Below are 22725 nucleotides of genomic sequence, written 5' to 3' on the forward strand. Positions count from 1 at the left end.
CATCTCCTGTGTACTGTCCAGGTCTTCACATTTATCACCTCGTTTAATTCTCACGTTAAATCTGACTGGAAAGCATTATGAAGCCCATTTGAGGAAAGAGTGAAGTTCAGAGGTAAAAGTCATCTTTCCAGGGTCCTTTGCCAAATGACAGCTGGCATGGAACCCTCCTAAAGCTGGTTCCTCTATCCTCCTTCTCCTAACACCACTTCAGGGGCAAGCTCTCTTTTCTCCACTCGCCATCAGGGAAGCCCTCAATTTCCCAGGATTCTAGGAAATTTCCCCAAGGTGGGGGTGGTAGTAAGACTGAAGTCTTTTCACTTTCCAAGACCTTTCTTTATTTCCTGAGATGAATAAATAAATGTCAATGGGGGTGGGGATGTGGTGAACACAGAACAAGAGCTGGCAGCATGCAGCTGGCAGGAGAGGGCTATGATGGCCCCACCTCTGAGAGGACCCCTTCATCCTGAGCAGGGGCCAAAGCTCACTAGAAGCCACCATTAAGGAAAAACTTGAAATTCACATTGTGAAGCCTGCCAGTCCTTCCCAGGTGAAGAGCTCATGGCATCCACCTTCAGGGCTACTTTTTACCCCAGGGGCCTTGTCTGCCCAGGCGTGGTAGCTGGGTTGCTCTGTAAGGCAGGTAGGGGTGCTTACCCCCCTCTCAAAAATAAACCAAGCTGTCCTGAGTGTCCAGCAGGAGGGCAGCCCAAGCTCTGGGGGCAGCATGGGTGGGAGGAGATTCTATAGGTGGTGGCTGAGATTATCTGCCCTTGATGAAGCCCTCCAGCACACGGTCACTGCGCTCAGACAACCAGTAGCCAGTCATGGCTGCCACAGCCCCAATGAAGATGGCGGTGAACACCAAGTCGCCCTTAGCAGCCAGCGTTGCCAGAGCACAGATGATGACACCAAAGAACATCTGCTGCAGCACCACCAGCTCGTCCTCTGTCATCTCTGAGAAGAAGCCTGCCGACTCTGCAGAAGAATGAGAGATGCAGCCTGGCACTCCAACTCCTGTTCCTGGCAGTTCTTGGAGCCTCCCCAGGACTCCCACACACCTGATCATCATGGCCACCAGGCCTGCCCAGCAAGCCAGGCACACATTTACTGCTCAAAACCACTCTGCAAGGGGTAGTTATCATCCCTGTCTCACTAAATGGGAAAGTGAGGCTTAGAGAGGTAAAGGGGGTTGGACTTGCCAAGGCTATGTGGTGGGCAAGTTGGGAGCAGAGCATTTATTAATTACTTGTATGAGTCTCACTTCAGGGTCAGACTGTCTGGATTGGGATCCCAGCTCTGCAACTTGTTTGCCACATAGCCCTGAGAAAGTAGCTTCATCTCTCTGCATCTTAGTTTTTACATATGTAGAATGGGGATGAGAATAAAGCCTCCAGTGTTGGGTTGTTTCAGGGGTTAAATAAGATGAGGAATGCACCTGGAACAGCATCTGACACAGTGACTGCTGGGGAAATGGTCCCTGTCATCGTTGATTACCCTGCATCTCACCACAGCCCTGGCCTAGGACAGCTCTCAGCAGGGCAGGGCAAACACTGGTCCCATTGGATAGATGAGGAAACAGGTTAGGGAGGCAGACTAATTTGATGCCAAGTCTGATTACCTTTGTACCCTGGAAGATATAAGGCTGCTGAGAGCCAACATGGAGATCAGATGTAGAGCCCGGTCTCAGTGCAGCCTCTGAGGGGCTGGGTGGCAGCAGGAGTGAGGCAGGGCCTGGAGTTGCCACTGCTACCTGGGGAAGGGACTTGTCTGCCTTCTCTTTGAATAAGGACCCCCTCTCTCCTGCCCTAGGGCTCACCTGGGATCTGCTCCTTCACACAGATGCCCTCCATCTGCTTGTAGCCCTCAGCACAGATGCAGCGATAACCGCCCTCGGTGTTTTCACACTGCTCATTCTCTCCTGGACACACCTTGGTCTCACACTCATCCACATCTTGGGGGGAGAGAGGGGTCAGAGTTCTGCCAGGGCCCCCCACCCAGCACCCCAACTCCATCTTGCCCAGCTCTCAACACTCCCCTCTGCCCTTGCCCAGGCAACATTCCACCCTTCCTTCCCCTGCCCACCCATATTCCAGCCCCCTCCATTCATGCTGGGTGAGGTACTCCCAGGTGCCTGTGTCCCATCAGCAGGAGACTTACCGAGACACTTGGAGCCCACCTGCTGGTAGCCAGGGCTACACTTCTTACAGCGGCCTGGCCCTGCCCCCATGCAGCCTAGGCAGGCCTTGGCACAGTCTGGAGAGAGGAGAGAGAGATGCAGGTAAGATGTGCTCCTAGGCCCAGGGGAACCATGCTCCAGAAGAGGAGGCCTGGGGGTGCTCTGAAGCCTGAGAGGGGGAAGGTTTGGAGAGACAAGTGTGGAGCAGCTCCTCCTCCCCTCCTCACATCCTCTCCTTTGCAGAAGTAGACACTGACCTCGGCACTCATAGGAGCCTTCAGTGTTCACGCAGAACTGATCGGCTCCACAGTTGGCTCGCTCTGTGCCACATTCGTCAATGTCTGCAGAGAGGTGAGCTGGGTGAGAATTTCAATCCCTATTTTGTAGGCAAGCTGGGGCCAGGGCCATTGGGGAATGGTCTTGCCTGGGATTAAATATGGCAGAGACTGCACACTGTCTACCAACAACACAGAAGCAGACATACAGGTGGACTTCAGGCTGCCCAGCCAGAACACATTTTCTAACCTGTCTTGAAGCTAAGTGTGGCCCTGTAATTGAGTTCTAGAGAACAGGATGTAACAGGAGTGATGTGCTCCACTGTTAGCTTGGCCTTAAAACAATGCGCTTGGACTCCTCAATACACTTTCTTTCCCTTCCTGAGTGCTGGGACATGGGACATGGAGATGCCCAGGACTCAGCCTCAACCACACGGACAACACGCCAGGGGATGACTGTGCAGTAAGTTACAGGAATGATCTGGGTACTGGAATGACTGTGACTAGCACAGCTTCCTTGCCAACCTGGACCACTCACTTGGGGACTGAGATATGAGGGAAAAAATAAACCTCTACCCTCTAGATTCTTTTTTTTTTTTTTTTGAGACGGAGTTTCACTCTTGTTACCCATGCTAGAGTGCAATGGTGGGATCTCAGCTCACTGCAACCTCTGCCTCCTGGGTTCAAACGATTCTCCTGTTTCAGACTCCTGAGTAGCTGGGATTAGAGGTGCCTGCCACCATGCCTGGCTAATTTTTGTATTTTTAGTAGATACAGGGTTTTGCCATGTTGGCCAGGCTGGTCTCGAACTCCTGATCTCAGGTGATCCACCCGCCTTGGCCTCCCAAAGTGCTGTGATTACAGGCGTGAGTGAGCCACTGCGCCCGGCCAACCTCTATATTCTTTAAGCCAGTCTTTTGTGGATTTTTGTTATAGCAGCTTAGCCTTTACTCTAGTCTATATGAGTGGCGAGGCTGGGACCAAACCAAGTCTTGAACCCAGGTTTCCTGACCCAAAGTTCAGAGTCCTAATTCTCCTGGCCAACCCTCCCTCAATTTTTAAGGCTTGGCCAAAGTAACACCTCATCCAAGAAGCCTTTCCTGATTCCCCATCACCGCTTCCACTGAACTAGATCAGAGGTATCTCTCACTGTACACAGAGACTATACTGCACAGTACCTGTGTACTGGACTGTAAGTATCTGGTTACTTTTCTGCCTTCCCAGCAAGGTTGAGATCTCCATGAAGGCCTAAGCTAGCCCAGGCCTGTATTCAACAAATGCAGAGAAGGAGGGACCAAGCCCAGGCCCCTGCCCATCTTCCCCAGACCTAGCTAGGGTCCCACTTACCTACACACTTGAGGTGATGCAGGGCCCAGCCCTTCATGCATTGCAAACAGTTTGATTCCTCAGGTCCTGAGCATCGGGCACAGGGGCCAAAACAAGCTGGGCAGAAAGGGGTCAGTATGAGGATCGGCAGCCAGGTGCCCCATCTGCCCCAGCCCAGTGGCACACATTTTGGCTACCTACCGGAACATACCAGATGGCTGGCGTTGCGTTCTGCCTCAAAGTAGCCAAGGCCACACTGGCCACAGGCCTCACCCCCATAGCCGGCTTGGCAGTCACAGTGCCCGCTGCCCCCTCGTGTCCCTTCCCCTTCACACTGCCCGTAGCCACCGCAGGGCCTCTCTGTGCCCCCAGGACAGGCTGTAGGAAGACACCAAACCAGGTGAGGTCATCTATACAACCTTGATATACAAGAGAATATGTTCTGCTCTGCATATCATTAAACATTTTTGGAGAAGAAAATTAATTTTAATGACATATTTTGTCATAAAACTGTGAAATTTACTAATTTCCTCTTGTGGAACAATTAGGTTATTTACAAACATTTTATTTATTATTTTATTGACAGGGTCTCACTCTGTTTTCCAGGCAATGATGTGATCATAGCTCACTGCAGCCTCGAACTCCTGGGCTCAAGTAATCCTCCCACTTCAGCCTAGGGGGACTACAGCTGCACCACCATGCCCCACTATTTTTTTTTTTAGAGACAGGGTCTTGCTATGTTACCCAGGCTGGTCTCTCAAACTCCTGGCCTCAAGTGATCCTTCTGCCTCAGTCTCCCAAAGTGCTGGGTTTACAGGCATGAGCCACTGCAGCAAATATTTTCTTTTATAAAGACTGAATTTGCCATCTTTGTAGCTAGCTCTTTATCTGCAGCTTCAGGAAAGACTGTTCTAAAAGAAGCTGGTAGTAAGTTCAGCTCTTGCGCCAGGACTGTGTGTGAGGATGGATGGCAACCATGAGGGCTCCAGGGCAGCACCTGCCCCTCCCTAGAAAGGTACCTGAGTCTGATCTGGTATGGGAAATGAAGGGGCTGGGGCCTATCATTTCTTTAATACATGATGATAACCACACTGCATCTGACTCAGTCTAGCCCCTGTGTTTTCTCCAAGCACATCTCCCCAGCCCTGTGAGGTAGGCAAGAACTGAGGTCCCGAAAAGTTATCTGAGTAGCCTGAGCTAACACAGCCAGCTAGGGACAGGGCCAGCAATAGATCCCTGCCTTCGGCAGTCCCCTCCCATCCCCAAGAGCAACTTAAAAACTCACGGAGGCAGGAGGGCCCGAAGGTGCCTGCGGGGCAGCAGAGCTTCAGGGAATCTGAGCACAGCCACTGGAAGAGGTCCGGGGCCTCCTGCTGCCTGAGGCAGGGACAGGATGGAGGGAGGTGGGGAGGAGGTGCTGACACAGTGTCACAAGTACTGTTCCCAATCCCCCACTCCTGAATCTGTGATTCAACCCAGCTTGGACATAAGACCCACAAGGCCATCTGACCAATGCCCTTTCCCAATTTGGCAGAGGGGTAAACTGAGGCTCAAAGTGGAGTCCCCCTGAAAGTCCTTAGCAGATCTGGGTTTAGAAGGAGCAGAACCAGGACATGGCCCTCAGCCTGCACCCCCCACTTCTTGGCCAAGCCAAGGCCTTAACATCAGGCCCAACTGTGACCTACTCCCAGGGAAGGCCCCCTTGCCACTCACTTGTGAAACCACCAGTTCTCCACCAGCTCTTCACTCAGCTCCAGCAGGCGATGGCACTCGAAGTCTGACTTGCTGCACACGCCCTCCAGCACCTCTACCAGGCGGGTCTCACTGACCAGACAGGGAAGGGCTGGTGGGAAACAAGCTCCACCCCACCCACCACCCTCCTCAGGTCTCTCTCCACCCTTCCTCTTGCTATGACAGTATCAAAAGAGAGGCCATGAGGTATAATGGAAGGGGTCATGGTTCTGGGAAGCAGACAGACCTGGTTTCAAATCTAGTGGTAGGACCTTGGGCAAGTCACTTAACCTTTCTGAACCTCTTTGTTTTCTCATCTGTAAAATGGGGACAACAATACCGTCCCTGCAGGTTTGTTGTAAGATACATCAGTTCCTGCATCTGAGCAATGGAATATAATACCCTTGCAGGATTGATACGGTTAAAAATACATCCTATAACAAGTGTTGGCAGGGATGTGGAGAAATTAGAATCCTCCCACGCTGCAGGTGGGGATGCAAAATGGCATCACCACTGTAGAAAAGCAGTTCCTCAAGAAGTTAGACATGGAATCGCCATAGGACCCATCAATTCCACTCCTGGATACAGACCCAAAAGAATGGAAAACAGGTGTTCAAATAAAAACTTGTACACAAATGTTCACAGCAGCACTATTCACAATAGCCAAAAGGTAGAAACAATGCAGCTGTCCATCAACTGATGCATGGACAAACAAAATGTGGTACAGCCAAACGAGAATATTACCCAGCCATAAAAAGGAATAAGTATTGATTTATGCTACAGTATGGGTGAACCTTGAAAACATGCTAAGTGAAACAAGCAAGACACAAAAGGCCACATATTGTATGATTCTAATGAAATCAGCAAATCTGTAATTTCTGCTTGACTAACACAAATTAGTGACTGTCAGGAGCTAGGGGAAGGGGAGAATGGGGAATGACTATGTAATAGGTATGGGATTTTTTTGGGAGGGGGTAATCAAAATGTTCTAGAACTAGATAGTGATGATGGGAAATTTTTATGTATATTTTACCACAATTAAATATATATATATATATATTTGATGCCTTATATCCTGTATTTAAAGGGTCTGGCACAGGGCCTGGCATATAGGAAGTGATTTAAAAAACCATTGTAAAGCCAGAAGTGCCACTGGGGTTGTCTTGGCCAATCCCCTCATTCCTGGATAAGGAAACTCAGGCCCATGGAGGGAAAAGAGAAAATGACCACTGTTACTTAATAACAAAACCTTTATTTCTAGTGGACATCCCAGTTAACCCTTTCCACACTCCTATGAAATAGGCAAATCAGGCATTAATAGCCCCATTTTATAAGTGAAGAAACTACGGCTCTGAGAGATTAAATGACCTTCCCTAGGTTACAAATGGTAAGAACCAACAACCAGGTCTAACTCTGAGTCTTTGCTGACTCTTCTTCCATTTAACTTTGAAAAGCTGCAGGGCTCAGGACTCAGGGCTCAGGGCTCGCCTTTCTATATCCTTCCCACGGCTTTCTTTACATACTGACTATATACTGACAACTCTCAAATTCCTGTTTCCAATTCCTACTCTTTTCTGAATTCCAGACTTGGAGTCTACTTGGATGTCTAATGCACATTTCAGCTCAATATGATCAAAGAACACCACATCCCACCCCTCCCCTAACCTGTCTCAGTTTCCCCTGTCTTACCATCTTAGAAAACAGCTGCACTATTCACCCAGTTGCTCAGGTCCAAAATCTAGTAAGCATCTTTTATTCTGTTTCTCTATAACCCATAATGAATCCATCACCAGATCCTATTGTTCTCTCTACAAAATATACCTAGAATGTGACCCCTTCACCATGTCCTCCTCTAGATGCCACACTAGCTTGTGTTGCCTTCATGCCTAGACAATGCACTTGCCTCCCAAACTGGTACTTCCTGCTTCCTCTGCCCTTGCCCCCTACAGTCTGTTTGCTACATAGCAGTGTGAGTAATATTTAAAGGTATAAAGAAGACTGTATCATTTTTTCTGCTCATAACCTTCCAAGAGCTTCCCATTACACTTCGAAAAAGAACCTAAACACCTTTCTGTAACCTTCAAGGCCTGAACCTCTGCCTTTACCTGCTACCACTCTCCGCTTTGCTCACTCCACTCCAGCCACTTCTTGAACACACCAAGCTCAGTCCCATCCTCTGCCCAATTCCCTCCCTGTCACATAGCTTGCTTCTTCACTTCAGTTCTCTCTGTTCAAATGCTACACTTTGAACACCTTGCCTCCCACCGTCCTGCAGTCTACTGTGCTTCACTGTTTGTTCTTCATCTGACTTAATATTAGTCACTTACTCATTCACTGCTTATCTTCTCTATTAGAATGTGAGCTCCAGGAAGATGGGATTTTGCTTGCCTTGTTTACTCCTATACTATAGAAGTTCAGTGATATTTGTTGAATGAATAAGTGCTCCCCAAGAGTTCCTAACCCTCCACCAGTAGAGGAAAGATTTGGTGGGGAGGGGACTATACACCTCTCCCCGCAAAGGCCCTTACCTGTCTTTGTATTTGGACAACTTCTCTTCCTCCCAGGCAGTGTTTCCACCTCCAAAGTTGTCCCGGATGGTTCTCTCCAGGCCCTGGAAACAGAAAATTAGTAATAGCTAAGTAGGGTGCCTGGCATATGCTAGCGCTCACTGTTCTACTGATCAGGAAACGGAGACACAGAAAGGCAACCTGCCTAAGGCCATACAACTAGTAAGAGACCAACATGAAACTTGAATTCACGCAGATTTGCATCCTAGGGTTCCCCACTCTAAATCGCTGTGTTACAGTAGCTGGGTCCCCTTCCAATGAGGCTGCCGGTGCACCCACCTTGTTGAAGCTGTCAACCAGTCCCTGGCAGGTATGACACGGATGGGGCTGAGGCGGGGGAGAAGACTGGGGAGGTGGAGAGGGCTGGAGCCAGATGGGGCCTGGGAGGCTGAGGAAGAGGCTCAGGCCCCAGAACACAGCTGGGACCAGGCCCTTCGGGGGCCGTGAGGCCATCTTTACCCAGGCTGGGGACCTGCAGATAGAGGGCGTGGAGAGGCTTCACTGAAGGAGTCAGGCCCCACGTGAGAAAGAAAAAGGTCTGTTCTGAGGTGCTGCGGCGCTGGGAGCCCAGATCTGCGTTATTACAACCAAAAGAGGCCAAACTGGGTACTGCAGGGGCTGTGGGGATGGGCAGGGAACGGTGCATAATAGGCCATTCCAGAAGGGAGATAAGTTATTCCCATTAGCATGGGGTGGGGAGAAGAAAGTGGCCTCGCTCCTTGGCAAGAGGGCAGAAGTCAGCCTCTTGTTTGAGGGTCTGATAAAGGCTACTAGGGGCCGGATCCGCAGAATTAGAATCAGATTCCAAGTAATGAAGCAGAGGAGGCCAGAGTTGTCTTGTGGGAGGTGTCCGGAACCCCGGGCTTGAGGGGAGGAGCCCGGATCCGGTTAGGAAGGGAAGGGGTCAGGTTCAGGGCCTCGCAGACTGGCAAAGGCACGGCCCACAAGCCAGCAGGGAAAGATCCAGACCCTCGTAGGCCACAAAGGAGGATGAAGCGTTCGCCTCTGCCGGCGGGTGCCGCAGGCCGTCTACTCACTGCGTCGCTGCCACAGCCTGCGTAAGACGTACAACCCCCACCCGCGCCGCAGTCCAAGGGGCGGAGCTTGCCGCCCAGCCAATGGTGGTGGGCCATGTGCCATTGCGTCACCCCACGCCAGCCAACCAGAGGCTGCACCGAGCTGCACCTGTCCGGGCTTTAAAGGGCCGCGGGGCTAGGGAACGCCGTTTGCCACACCCGCCGCGGAGACACGTGTGTGCCACATGCGTAGAAAAACAGCGTCTACCTTTATTCAAGTCCCGTCCCCCGTCCCAGGTCCCACCCCGCGTCCCGGCCCAGGGGTCCCCGGAGGATGGAAGTAGCTCTCCAGGGCTGGCTGAAGGGCCCGGGACACTTGTTCCACCCTCTCTCGGAGCCGCCCGGAAGGCGGGCCGCTGGGCTGCTGCAGGGCCCCCAGGAAATCCGGTAGCTGGGAGGGCAGTGAAAACACGGGCACGGTGCGGAAAAGGGCAGGCACGGCGTCCGGGCGGAGCAGCCTGTCGAAGCAGGCCGCCACGTAGCGGCCAGACGCCCGACCCTGCAAGAAGTCAGGCAGCACGCAGCTGAGCGAGGCGCGGAAGGCGTCGTGCGGGCCGTGCGCCCCGGGCGCAGACACTCCATCCTGTAGCCAGTCGCTGCACAGCGCCACCGCCCCGGGCGAGAAGAGCAGGACCACCATGCCGCCCTCCTGTAGGGTCTGGCGCCGCTGCGCATGGAACCAGGCCACGGGCCCCTGCGCGCTGAGTTCACGACGGCTCCACAGGTCTACGGCCACGCGCAGCGGCAGCTGGCACAGCGCCGACGCCAGGGCGCCCACCAGGCGCTCGAAGTTTGAGTCATCGGCTGAGTAGAGGAGCAGAGCCGCGCGGCCCCTGGCGGCTGCTGCCGAAGAAAAAACGGGGAGGGAAGAGGTGAGCTGGTACAGGCCTGGCCCCCCGGGGCGGCCCCCCGCCCAGCGCTTGCGCCCACTCACCCCCCTTGCGGACGTCCTGTTTCAAGAGCCTCAGCCACCCTGTTAAGGGAGAGGGGCGGAGGCAGCTGGTGAGCTCCCCTGCCGCCTTCCCTTGGAGAACTCCCAGAGCCACTCTGGTCCTGCCCCTGGGGAATGGGGAGACAGGAAGCGCTCACCTTTCGCGTGGTCCTTTCTGAGTAGGAGGAAGAGAGAAAGCGCAGCGGCAAAGAGTAGGCAGGCCAGCCACACGAGGGCCCAGCGCTTGTGGGTGTCTGGGAGACCCAGCGAAGAATAATTAGAAACTTACACTCGCCCTCCACAGAGAACAACTGAGACTTAAGAGAAATGAATTGACGGCGAGGTGTGGTGGCTCACGCCTGTAATCCCATCACTTTGGGAGGCCGAGGCGGGAGGATCACAAGGTCAGGAGTTCGAGACCAGCCTGGCCAACATGGTGAAACCCTGTCTCTACTAAAGATACAAAAAATGAGCTGGGCATGGTGGTGCGCCCCTGTAATCCCATCTACTCCGGAGGCCGAGGCAGAAGAATTACTTGAACCCAGGAGGCAGAGGTTGCAGTGAGCCGAGATTGTGCCATTGCACTCTAGCCTGGGCTACAGAGCGAGACTCTCTCTCAAAAAAAAAAAAAAAAGGAAAAAAAAAAGAAATGAATTGATTGGTGCAAAATCCACAGCACAGTGTCAGAGCCAGTGGATGAATATAGTTCCATTTGTTTAGGGGTCTTTGAATAAGTAACGTCACCCTCTGCCTCAGTTTTCTCCTCTGTAAAGTTGTACCTACATCACAGGGTTGGTGTGAAGACTAAATATATTAATACATATAAAGCACTTAACACAATGCTGAGCATCTTAACTGCTAAAATGTCAGATCATATTATTCTCTCCTAAGCTAGGGTTGCTGGGTCCTTGATCTTGCCGTCCTGAGTGTCTGCAACAGCCTCCTGCCTGGTGTCCCAGCCCTGTCTTTTTTAGCCTCCAGTTGATTCACCACATGGCAGCCTCAGAAATCTTAAAAATATAAATTTGATCGTAGCTCCTGCTGCTCTTAACGTAAGATCCAAATTCCCTACATGGCTCCTGCATCCTTATCTCATGACAGAAACCTGCCACATTGTCCAAGACCCTCTAGCCACATTTGCCACCTTGGAGTTCCTCAAAAAAGTACCCCACAGTTGAGGCGGAGATTGCAGTGAGCCGAGATCGTGCCACTGCACTCCAGTCAGGCGACAGAGGGAGACTCTGTCTCAAAAAAAAAAAAAAGTACCCCACAGTCTTCACAAAAATGCATCTCTACCCCCTTCCCCTAGCTCAGTTTTCAGAGTTCTGCTGGAACCTTCCCCCTGAGCCCCTCACCCCTCCCAGGTCAGGTCTGCATTGTATGCATTTACAGCACTGAACACTTGGTGGTGCTTCAGTAGCTCACACTTTAAATGTAAGTGACTGGCTCATGTCTTGCTAGTCTGCTAAGTGTTAGGGGCAGAGATTTTAGTTATTTATTTATTTATTGGTGCTCGTGGGATCCCTGTAAGCTCTCATCATATTTTTTGAGTGAATGAAGGAATGACCCTCTGGTTTATCTGATCTCAGGGAAGGACAAGGCCATTGCATGTGCAATGGAGTGGTCCCTGTCAAGATCCCTGCTCCTGGTACAGAAAGGAAAGGCAGTTCTTACAATACTCACATTTGTCCATGGGGCAGGCCCATAGCGCTCCCAGGTCATCATTCCACAGCTGTAAGATACAAACAGAACCAAATCCAGGGCACCAGTTGGGTGTTCAGCATTCACCAAGCTCTTGTGGCCTGATCTCCAAATTCCCATCATCAAGTATGCATATCTCCTGGCTACGGTTCCTGCAACTGCTCTGCCTTTGCTTATTCTGTGCCCACTGCCTAGGCTATGACTTCTTCCAAGCCAAACCTGGCTTATAGGAAGAAATTCTTCCCAGAAGCTCTCCCTGGAACCCAAAACTTAGCACCCATAGGTATGGTTATCTGTTTACGGGTGTCTAGCTAACAGTGTGCTCCTTGGAGATAGGAACTATGCTTCTTCTACTCTTTTTTTTTTTTTTTTTTTTTTTTTGAGACGGAGTTTCGCTCTTGTTACCCAGGCTGGAGTGCAATGGCGCGATCTCGGCTCACCGCAACCTCCGCCTCCTGGGTTCAGGCAATTCTCCTGCCTCAGCCTCCTGAGTAGCTGGGATTACAGGCACGCGCCACCATGCCCAGCTAATTTTTTTGTATTAGTAGAGACGGGGTTTCACGTTGACCAGGATGGTCTCGATCTCTTGACCTCGTGATCCACCCGCCTCAGCCTCCCAAAGGCTTCTTCTACTCTTAACTCTCCCAGGGCTGAATATAAAATAAACCTAAATAGATAGTAGATGAGTGCTAGTTTTAGGCCTGAGGCCCTTAGGCATTGAGGTGGGGCCCTTCTGCTACCTGCTCACCTGCAGACACTGGCCTGACTGCAGGTCTTGTAGTAAGTACTCTCCAAGGCGAGCTGCCATCTGCCAAGCCAAAGGATGGGGGCACTGTTACCTGGAGGCAGCACCCTTAGGGCAGCACCTACCAGGCTACAGCTGGGTAGAATGGGGTAGAGGGGACTGGGAGACTTTGATGATGCCACTGAATAGGGCCCAGGTCTGAGTCACCCCCATGTTTCCAGAGACCAGCACAGGGTGGATGGAGTAAAAATTAGAGGCCAGGTGTGAGATACATCTGCAGAGATCTGTGGAGGAGGGTCACTCAGTCCTTACCGTGGAGGCTCTGCTGGGCAGTGAAGTACAGCCACTGGGTTCCAAGGCACAGAGGGATCTGTTGTCCTGGGGGCCTCTTGTCTCCAACAGTAGCACATCATCATTGAGAGGCCCCAGGGAGTCTGGAAGGGGTGAGAGGCCACTCTGACCAAGACCCAACCTTGCTGGGATTGGCCACTTGCCCACCTCCCATGCCCTGACCACCCCTAGGAGGTGGCCCTGCCTCAGCCACCCCCAGGCCCCACTCACCAGCCCACAAGCACTCTTGCAGCTGCAGCTTCTCCCAGCTGTTCACCTGCTGGGAAGAGACCACGGTTAGGGTCACTAAGAAAAGCAAAAGCCAAGGCCAGAAAGACCAGAACAGTGCAGGCAACAGGAGGCCTGTTGGGTTGGGAATCTACACTTGACCTGACCTTAGGCAGATATGGGTTCAAGGCTGGGTGATTAGGAGTCACTTCATTCTTTCTCTGTTCTAAAGGGTCTTCTGACCCTAAAGCTCTTTTCATGTCTTACAAAGCATAGTTCCTCTCTCATCTAACCTTCTCAAAGAGATTTCCTTCTCACCTGACCACCGTGCTAAAAATTACAACCCCAATCCTCCCTTATCCCTTTCCCATAGTATCTGTATGCAATTTTAAGATATTACATAATTTATTTACAATGTCTACTGGCTGCCTTTCTCCATTACAAGATAAGTTCTATGACAGTAGGGACATTAGGATCTATCACAAGTGCCTAAAACAGTTGCTTGTGCTGCTCAAAAAATCTTGAATGAGTGAATATTCTTATAATCACTCTTTGAAACTGTAGAGCAATCCATTCTACATAAATGGAAAATAGCATACTGATAGCAATAATAAAAGTGGCTACATTTATTGAGCATTTAGTCTGTACCAATTCCTAAGGGGAAGCACTTCTCTTATTTCATCATCACAACCACTCCATGAGGTAGTTACTGTATTAACATTTGCATTAAACAGATGAGGAGACTGAAGTTTAGAGAGCCGAAGTGACTTGCCCAGGGTTCCACACACTGCTAAAGTAAACAGTGGAACTCCCAAAGAGGAACGTGGCAACCACTATGCTTTAACAGCCCAAGAACAAAGACACCTTTGGCTGGGGGTCTGCCCAGGTCCAGACCCCAGCCTAACGCTGTGCACCCCTTTCTGACCTGAACACAGAGGTTAGGGTGGCCTTCTAGCAATGGGAATTCGAGAACCTTCTGTGGAAAGAGAGGAATGGGTGAGATCACAAAAGGGGGACCCCAGTTCCCCACTCTCCCCTCACCACGGGAGCCACCCTCTGCTTCGCTTACGTTCACAGTGATATTCTCCCAGGAAAGTGGCGGGACCAGTGGCTGGCAGGGGTCCCCACCCGGAGCCTGCCAACACAGTGCTGCTTCAGCAGGCAGTGGGCACAGTGCCTCTAGTCGCCAGCTCTGCAGGGTCAGCAGTCGCAGCCGGGCGGCACGCCAGAGGTTCCGGTGTGCGCGTGGGTCTGCAAGGAAAGGGCGCAGTCACTGCACACCAGGCACCCATCGATCACACAGCCCCAACCCCAGCCCCAGGCCGGTCAGCTCACCCTCCCTGAAGGGGCAGATGTTCGTCCTAAAGGAGTCAGGTTCCAGAGGCCACACCTGGAAAGGAAACAGGGGTCTGCTCAGGTCAGTTCCACCTAGCCACCTCTCCATGGGCATGTGTCCGGCCCTCTGCTAGACACTGGGGACACAGTCATTCAGCGGATATTTTGCAAGCACTTGCCAGGTCTTCTTGCCTTTTACAAAACCTGGAGATGCTCACATCCTTTCTTCCAGCAAACATAATGGCAGACACTGGCAATGTCTTAATTCAACAAACTTTTAATGAGTGCCTACCATGTGTCTTACCAGTATGACAGGCACAAGGGACCTTGGATAATTAATTTTTTTTTTTTGAGAGGGAGTCTAGCTCTGTTGCCCAGGCTGGAGTGCAGTGGCCTGATCTCAGCTCACCACAAGCTCTACCTCCTGAGTTCAAGCGATTCTCCTGCCTCAGCCTCCCAAGTAGCTGGGACTACAGGCCCGAGCCACCATGCTGGGCTGATTTTTATATTTTTAGTAGAAACAGGGTTTCACTATCTTGGCCAGGCTGGCCTTGAACTCCTGATCTCGTGATCTGCCCCCCTTGGCCTCCCAAAGTGCTGGGATTACAGGCATGAGCCACCGTGCCCAGTGGATAATTAATTTGAATTCATTCCACAAGCACTTTGTGAGCACCTACTATGTGCTGGGGAATGTGCTAGATTCTAAGGACACATTCATTTATTCTTTCAACAGACGTTTTAAAACACATTTTTATTATGTGCATAGCTCTGTGCTAAGCGCTAGAGATAATATATTAATTTATTCATCAAACCTTTAATTAGAAACACCTACTGTGTGGCAGGCATTGTGTTTGGCAATGAGGACATTTAAATTACAGCAAACATCTCATGAGCATCTGCTGTGTCCTATGGCTGTGCTAGGCAGTAAGATTCATTCATTCACCATTCAACAGTGAGGACCCTCATACTGTTACCTTGTTTAAAAACAAAGCAAAACAAAACAGTGAGTAGGTAGTATATGCTAGGCATTGTGCAAGGCTCTTGCAAAGTTATTACATTTGAATTAGATATGCTTTGCTTGCCTTCAAGGAAATCACAAACTCACACTTGTAGTAAGGATAAAATATGTATATAAATTAGTAAATCACTCATTTCATAATATTTATTGAGCATCTGTTGTGTACAAGAAGATGCCCAAATAAGAAAGGAAGTGATTGAGCTGGGTGTGGTGGCCCATCTCCACAAAACATTAAAAAATGAAAACAGGGCTGGGCACGGTAGCTCACACCTGTAATCCCAGCACTTGGGAGGCCAAGGTGGGAGGATTTGTTCTGTTTATAGCACATGCTCTGCCTCACAGGGGAACACAAAGACAGAACTGGAGGAGTAGGGAAAAGCTTCAAGGAGAAGATGACATTTGAATGGGGCCTGAAGTTTAAATAGGAGTTCTGTGGAAGATCAGGGAGAGGATTCTGGGAATGTAACAGACAGAAGGCATAGGACAGCAAGGGTCAAGGGAGGACCAGCCACACCAGGGAGCCACAGTCTCCACCTCAGTGAAGGGTTTGAAGAATGGTGAGACCAGGAAGGCAGGGGTCACCCCCATCATCATCTTCCCATTCCTCTTCTATCACCCAGCTGGACTCTGATCCTACCTGAATACAGAGGCAGGGAACCAGGTCTGTGTGGTTCAAGGTAATGATCTGTGGTCCAGTCTGTGGAACAAGCAAAAGGAAGGAGGTTGGAGAAGATAAGGAGGAAGAGGAGGCGGCCAAGGTCAAGGAAACCAGGAAGGCAGAAGTTCCCCCAACAGTGTTCCCTTGCTTGGTATGAGTCCTCTTCAAGGGTCCTCTTTGATAAGGCACTGCATCCTTTGCATGGGCATCAGCCTATAGTGGGAATGGACTTGGGAAGGGGGCGGCCTCACCAGGTTTTTTTGCCACCAGGGTTTTGGGGGACCCTGGACCTGCTTCCAGTATAGGAAGAGGCTGAAGTGCTGCTCCTTGGAGACATTCAGGACCAGGCGTGCATTGTCACCATCTGCAGACACGTTGAGCCAGGGCAGGGCTGGTGGAAGAGGCAAATACAGTGCAGCTTAGACTTCCTCACCTCCTCTGCATGCCCGACTGATCCTTTGGAGTTTCCTTCAAACTCTTTAGACTGGAAGGCTCTTGGAGGGCAGAGCCTGTGTCCTCATCTCAAACCAGACTTTGCCCCTAGTAGCTGCCCAGAGTCAAGCCAGAGGAGGCCCCAGTATGTGGTCTGAGGACAGCTCTTCTCCCTGCTTCTCCCTCTGCAGCCAGAAAGGTCTTGTAACCTCTTTAAAGCAAGTCCTTTTCCTCTGGTCAGAACTGTGACCTCTCTGACCTCACCTTTTGCCACTTGTGTCCTTTTTTTTTTTGAGAGGGTGTCTGGCTCTGTTGCCCAGGCTGTAGTGCAATGATGACGTGATCTCAGCTCACTGCAACCTCCACCTCCTGGGTTCAAGCAATTCTCTTGCCTCAGTCACCCGAGTAGCTGGGATTACAGGTGTGCCAGCTAACTTTTGTATTTTTAGTAGAGATGGGGTTTTGCCATGTTGGCCAGGCTGTTCTCAAGCTCCTGACCTCAAGCGATCCTCCTACCTCAGTCTCCCAAAGTGCTGGGATTGCAGGCGTGAGTCACCACGCACAGCGTATGGCACTTGTGTCCTTAACTCTGCTACAGAGTTATTAAGGACCTCTTTGCTATTTCTTAAATACCATGACACACTTCCACCCTAGGCCCTTTGCGCTGGCTATTCTCTCTGCATGGAATCCTCTTCCCTAAGATACATGGCTCCTCCCTTACCTCTTTAAGGTCTCTGCTCACCAGCGTGAGGCCATCCCTGACTTCTGCAACTCCCAACCTACCTCTCCCCCTTCCGCAAACTTTCTCCTTATCTCTAATCACTGTCTAACTTACTGCATTATTCACATCTCCATGTGTTTGTTGAGTCCTTCCTCACCCCCACCCTCACCCTGACACCCAGCTCCATGAGGGTGGGATTTTTGTTATCTTGATTCATTGATTTCTTAATATTTCCATTGTCCAGGGATTTGCCTGGTACACAGAAATTACACAATAAATATCTGTTGAATAAATGAATCAATGTCTACTGAATGAAAGAAGAAATGAAATGCATGATATATATCTGTATTTTCAAAACTCTGGTGTTGAATAGTCTCTAATGAGTTGCCAAAAAGGCAGACTAAGTTTAATTTTAAGAAGCCAAAAAGAGGCCGGGTGCGGTGGCTCACGCCTGTAATCCCAGCACTTTGGGAGGCCGAGGCAGGGGGATCACGAGGTCAAGAGATCGAGACCATCCTGGTCAACATGGTGAAACCCCATCTCTACTAAAAAATACAAAAAATTAGCTGGGCACGGTGGCGTGTGCCTGTAATCCCAGCTACTCAGGAGGCTGAGGCAGGAGAATTGCCTGAACCCAGGAGGCGGAGGTTGCGGTGAGCCGAGATCACGCTGTTGCACTCCAGCCTGGGTAACAAGAGCGAAACTCTGTCTCAAAAAAAAAAAGAAGCCAAAAAGAAAATGAAGTGGAAAAAATTTAATAGTTCAGAAAACATCACAGTATTTATATATTGATCTGGGTGCTAGTTATGCAAGTATAAACATATATAAAAATGAATTGAACTGGACATGAAAATTAGTACACTTTACATACTTTTATGTATGTATGTTATGTTATACACAATAAAAAAGAAAATACAAAACCAAACAAAATCCAAATAGCACATGGGAAAAAAGTCAGACCCTTGACTTTCTTAACTTTTATTTCAAGTTTTTTGTTTGTTTTTGTTTTTTTTTTTGTGATAGAGTTTTGCGCTGTCACCCAGGCTGGAGTGCAGTGTTGCAATCTCAGCTCATTGCAGCCTCTATCTCCCAGGCTCAAGCAATTCTCCTGCCTTAGCCTCCCAAGTAGCTGGGACCGCAGATGCACACTACCACTGCCCAATTAATTTTTTTTTTTTGGTAGAGATGGGGTTTTGCCATGTTGTCCAGTTGAGCTCAACGATCCTCCCACCTCAGCCTCCCAAAGTGTTGGGATTACAGATATAAGCCACTGAGCCTGACCCAAGATTCATCTATTTCCAGTGCTTAGCACAGAGTAGCAGCTACTGCAATTAATGTGTTATGAATGAATGAATGACTGTGTTCTTTGAGCTTCTGAGGTGTGGCAGCCCATATCCGAAATGGACTCCAAGGTTCTCTCACACTCCAGACCCTGCCCCTCCCTCCTCCCAGCCCACTTGCCCTATCCCCTACCCCAGCAGCTCTGGATGCTGTTCCGGACTTCGAGCCCCCTGCAGTCTGGGGAGAGATCACAGAAGAGCCTCCGGTGGGGCTGGGAGCCAAGGAAAGATAAAGGGCAATCTGGCTCCCAGAGGGGAATTAGGAAGGGCTCCCCATCCCCTAGATACCACCCACATCTATCTGATGCTCAGAACACCTTCCCTAGGGGCTGGAAAGCCACTTCACCCAGGGAGAGAAAGCCTGAGGGACTGACTCTGGGAAGGATATGAGTTCAGACCCCTGCCTGAGTGTGAATGGAGCTAGAAGAGGGTGAAAGCAGGAGGGGAGTGGCCAGAGGGGACAGAGGCTAGGGGCCCAGGACTTTGGGTCCACTTACCAGGCAGCTGCTGTTTGAGGTTGAGTTTCTTCTCGTACCTGGGCTGAGTATAGGACCAGATTTGCACCTCACTCCCTAGGGCAGCCTCGAAGCAGTCATATACTACAGAGCCCTGTGAGAAGACGGTAGGGAAGGCTGGCGGTGCAGAGCTCAGAATCCAGGCCAAGGGCTGTGGGATCATCTGCAGGGACCACTCTGCTCACTGCCCTTCTCTCCCAACCAGTGACCGTATTTATACTGTATAGGCTGGAATCTACCATTCACCTTTCCTTCATGGGGCCTCAATTCTAAAGCATACGTCCTCAGTAAGAGGGTCGCCAGGGTGGGAAAAGGTCCTAGCCATTTAAATCCCTGCCCCAACCCTGCTGTGCTAATCACCTGGCCAAAGCCAAGGAGATGAGACACCCCGATGCAGCGTGGGACACCCCTCCCCACAGAAGTGGTTCTCACACTCGACCCAGTGCCTCAGTGGTCCTCACAACTGCTTGTGACATGGGCCAAGCAGATGTTCTCCCAGTCTACAATTCTTTAGATAAAAAGATATCAGCTGGGAGCTGGAGGTTGGAGGGGAAGCCAAAGGGTTTGAGTGATTTGACCCCATTGGAAATAGATCTTCCAAGTACATGTGGCCTCCTGAGGCAGGGAGAAGCCCCAACACCCTGCATCATGGTACTTAACATGGTATGTACACCATGGTATGTATGGCAGGACTCTTCTTTTGGTCCAAGAGTACAGAGAAGTGCATCCAGCCCACAAACCTCCTCTCTCCAAACCTCACTTTCTCTATCTGGGCAATGAGGATCATAATAATGCCTAGTTCATCAGGTAGTTTTGAGGATTACAAAGTAATTACATTTATTGAAACCCTTCAGTGCCAGGCATTACAGCAGGTATTTTACAGGCCTCAACTTATTTAATTCTCACAACACCCATGTAAGGTAGGACTGTTTTTTTAATGTGGACCCCCCAAAAATTTAAGAGATATTTCACAAGGAAGTTACACTAAGAGCCAATAAGCATGTGAAAAAAGTGCTCAACTTCATCAGTCATTGGGAGGTACAAATTAAAACCACAATGATAAACCAGCACATATACAGTAAAATTATTACAATTATAACACCTATGCTTGTTTTGGCACCACATATACTACAATTGGAACAATACAGAAAAGATTAGCAAAGCCCCTTTGCATGAGGATGACATGCAAATTCATGAAGGGTCACATATATATATAATTCAAATATATTTAATTTAAAAATAAAATAAAATTCCATCACTGAATGTTGGCAAAGATGGGAAGCAACTGGAACTCCCATCCACTGCTGGAGAGAGGGTGAAATAGTAGCAGTACCCTGGAAAACTGCTTGGTGTTTTCTCACAGTCAAGCATATGAAGTAGGACTATTCTTATCCCCATTTTACAGACATAAAAATTGAGGCATATCAGGCTGAAGGGGCTTGCCCACAGCACTGATCAGAATCAAAAGAATAGTCCTACCTCACATGGCTGTTTTGAGAATTAAATAAGTTGATACCTGTAAAATACTGCCTGTAATGCCTGGTACTGAGGGGGGTTCAATAAATTTAATTATTTTGTAATCCTCAAAGAGATAATGCGTGTGAAAGTGTTTTATAGATTTTAGGTTTAGAAGGTGGTTATTATTATTTTGCATACCACAGACTGACCAAACTGCACAAGGGCAGCAGGCACTTGCACCTCCAGCAGGACGCAGCGGGCAGTAGGGTAGGCCTGGAAGGAGAGCACGACTTGGGCTTGGAGAGAGACTGTGGGCAACAGAGCAGGGATCGGTCAGGCCTAGGAGCGGCAGGCCAGGCCTTGGCACGGGGCAGTTGGGCCAGCCAAGTTCTCACCATTCCTAGGCTTCTCAAGCCCTGGGTCAGCTGCTCCTCCAAACTTTTTCTCATCTTCAGGCTCTTCCCAGTGCCCTAGAAGGACACAAGAGCAAAGCCCCAGGTGAGGCCCCCTGCTCTGGACTGGCTTTGGCACTGGCTTCCTTTTGGAAAGCCCAGTGCTGGGAAGCAGGGGCTGGGGAGACCACATTGGCCTGGGGGGTCCTTCTCCTGGTGTCCTCCAGAACACTGAGGATGCCCAGCGCTGCCCGAGAGATCCCCTGGCCCTCATGCCCACCCCAGACATGCTCACATATGCACACGCACTGTCACAGGATGACTTGCTTACCATGCACAGCCAAGTGGACAGCCACACGCACACAGAGGTCACAGTCGGTCTCCTTGCGGCACCTCAGCACCAGCTCTGTCTGCAGGTGCGTAGGCACCAGCACGGGGCCCAGAGCAGGCATGATGTCCCCAGGCAGGCAGAGTATGTCATCGTCTGTATGTGGAGGGGTGGATGGAAGCTGAAGCTGTTCTGAGCCCAGAATTTGGTGGCACCTAACATACCCAGAAAGCCAAGGAACTTGGCTCTCCTGGGCTGAGGTGGGCCTGGGACACCTCAGCTGAAGCTGTTCCGAGCCCAGAACTTGGTGGCACCTGACATACCCAGGAGAGCTCTCCTGGGCTATTGCCATGGGCCTGAGACAGCTCTGCTCCCTTCAGCCAGCCTTGGAAATTCTTTTTAAAAGTAGGGATACTCACCCCAGAGGTGGCAGGAGAGGCCCTGGGAAGGAGGGAAAGGAGAGTCAGAGTTTGTGCCGCCACATCTAGGTACTGTTCTCTGCCTGAGACCTCCACTTACCTTTTTCTGGAATTCTGTTTTCCCAGACCCTCCCAGAAGAAGACAGACGCAGCTCTTGCCCCTTCCCCATTCTTCTCTTCTCCCATCAGCACCAGACAGACCAGACAGAGCAGTTCTGGCAGTGGCAGCAGTGACAGGAGCCAGGCTAGGGCTTTGCTGAGCCAAAAACTGAACTCTGGGCCTTCCCCCATGTCCCCAGGGTTCCAGACTCACCGGTGAGCAGTGAGTAGCGTCCTGAGGCCCCACAAGCCTCTCCAGAGGAAGGACCATGGGGCTTCGGCCCAGTGCCAAGGACAGCAAAAACCAGGGTACAGGCATCTTTCAGGTTCCAGGCGGCACACAGGCCTGAGGTCCTGTGCTGCCCCCCCAAGGGGGGCAGACACCTGACCCCTGACCCCAGTCAGCCCGTGTCTGTGTGTGGCAGGGGCTAGAATCCTTCCCCAGCCTCCAGAGGAGGCAGTGAGGGCTGAGCTGGAGAGTTTGTGCACTCCCTCTCTTGGGAGTCCAGACTCTCGTCCTACTTCCAGCCTGGAGTGCTTTCGTTTTGGCTCCCGGCAGGCAACCGGCTGTTCCCGCCCCTTTGTCCCTCCCACCAACACCAGGCTTGGGAGCCAGCAGCCTCGGACTAGGGTGGTGCCCGCACCTCCTCCTTTTTTGGCTCTCCTCCCCCTCTGCTGACACCTGGCTGGGAGGGGCCCCTGAAGAAGGCAACGAATGCATCATGGCTGAGTAAGGGAGCTCTTACTCACCCCAGAAGCCCTAAGGAGGACACAGCCCTGGGGTCCTGGGCACCCTCGGTCCCCTCACACACTCCTTGGGCCTCAGTGACCCTTTGTGGGACAGGAGCTCTAAAAGCACAGCCAAAAGGGCACCAGAAAGTGGGCTTTTCACCACTGCCTGGCCTAGGCTCAAATGTGGTATGG

At 50.8% G+C, this 22725-nt stretch overlaps 2 protein-coding genes and 1 non-coding gene across 20 annotated transcripts; 1 reads left to right on the forward strand and 2 right to left on the reverse strand.

The window, feature by feature from the left end:
• Positions 1-311: 311 nt before the first annotated feature.
• CRELD1 (cysteine rich with EGF like domains 1) lies at positions 312-9298 on the reverse strand. 4 transcript variants are annotated; one of them, XM_012471948.3, is made up of 11 exons: positions 9045-9298; positions 8355-8547; positions 8037-8119; positions 5491-5601; positions 5063-5154; positions 3979-4155; positions 3799-3894; positions 2434-2532; positions 2158-2253; positions 1817-1951; positions 312-975 (listed from the first exon to the last, which is right to left on the reverse strand). In XM_012471948.3, the coding sequence occupies exons 1-11, from the start codon at positions 9206-9208 to the stop codon at positions 761-763; spliced, it is 1461 nt and encodes a 486-aa protein (XP_012327371.1). In that variant the 5' UTR covers positions 9209-9298; the 3' UTR covers positions 312-760. The 4 variants fall into 4 exon arrangements, with proteins under 4 accessions (XP_012327371.1, XP_012327378.1, XP_012327396.1 ...); XM_012471955.3 differs by having other exon boundaries at positions 2434-2517; positions 9045-9296; XM_012471973.2 differs by having other exon boundaries at positions 2434-2517; positions 9113-9138.
• IL17RC (interleukin 17 receptor C) lies at positions 9255-22383 on the reverse strand. Of its 15 annotated transcripts, none has more exons than XM_064361998.1 (19): positions 22016-22383; positions 21703-21724; positions 21287-21439; positions 20959-21033; positions 20762-20871; positions 19088-19199; positions 18724-18768; positions 16349-16488; positions 16077-16136; positions 14422-14476; positions 14156-14337; positions 14012-14062; positions 13090-13138; positions 12841-12962; positions 12532-12591; positions 11766-11814; positions 10241-10336; positions 10086-10124; positions 9258-9994 (listed from the first exon to the last, which is right to left on the reverse strand). In XM_064361998.1, exons 1-19 carry the CDS (start codon positions 22118-22120, stop codon positions 9366-9368), a joined length of 2154 nt encoding a protein of 717 aa, XP_064218068.1. In that variant the 5' UTR covers positions 22121-22383; the 3' UTR covers positions 9258-9365. The 15 variants fall into 15 exon arrangements, with proteins under 15 accessions (XP_064218076.1, XP_064218071.1, XP_064218063.1 ...); XM_064361999.1 differs by having other exon boundaries at positions 9261-9994; positions 13090-13135; positions 22016-22375; XM_064362003.1 differs by lacking the exon at positions 18724-18768 and having other exon boundaries at positions 9260-9994; positions 22016-22378.
• LOC135268927 (U6 spliceosomal RNA) lies at positions 20214-20318 on the forward strand. The gene has a single exon (XR_010337266.1). It is a non-coding gene; the product is annotated as a U6 spliceosomal RNA (small nuclear RNA).
• Positions 22384-22725: the final 342 nt, after the last annotated feature.

Source organism: Aotus nancymaae, unplaced genomic scaffold, assembly GCF_030222135.1.
Source record: "Aotus nancymaae isolate 86718 unplaced genomic scaffold, 86718_ANA_hifiasm-v0.15.2.pri h1tg000046l, whole genome shotgun sequence".
Taxonomy (NCBI): domain Eukaryota; kingdom Metazoa; phylum Chordata; class Mammalia; order Primates; family Aotidae; genus Aotus; species Aotus nancymaae.

Excerpts from the sequence above, each read along its gene's own strand:
- CRELD1 (XM_012471948.3), bottom strand. The coding sequence starts at position 9,208 with ATGGCCCACCACCATTGGCTGGGCGGCAAGCTCCGCCCCTTGGACTGC. Across the intron at positions 5,155-5,490 it reads GAGAACTGGTGGTTTCACAA|GCAGCAGGAGGCCCCGGACC; the intron begins GTGAGTGGCAAG and ends TCCCTGCCTCAG. Across the intron at positions 2,254-2,433 it reads AGGCTCCTATGAGTGCCGAG|ACTGTGCCAAGGCCTGCCTA; the intron begins GTCAGTGTCTAC and ends TCCTCTCTCCAG.
- IL17RC (XM_064361993.1), bottom strand. The coding sequence starts at position 21,635 with ATGGCAATAGCCCAGGAGAGCTCTCCTGGGTATGTCAGGTGCCACCAA. Across the intron at positions 16,137-16,348 it reads CCTGGTGGCAAAAAAACCTG|ACTGGACCACAGATCATTAC; the intron begins GTGAGGCCGCCC and ends CTTGTTCCACAG. Across the intron at positions 12,963-13,089 it reads GCAAGAGTGCTTGTGGGCTG|ACTCCCTGGGGCCTCTCAAT; the intron begins GTGAGTGGGGCC and ends CACCCCTTCCAG.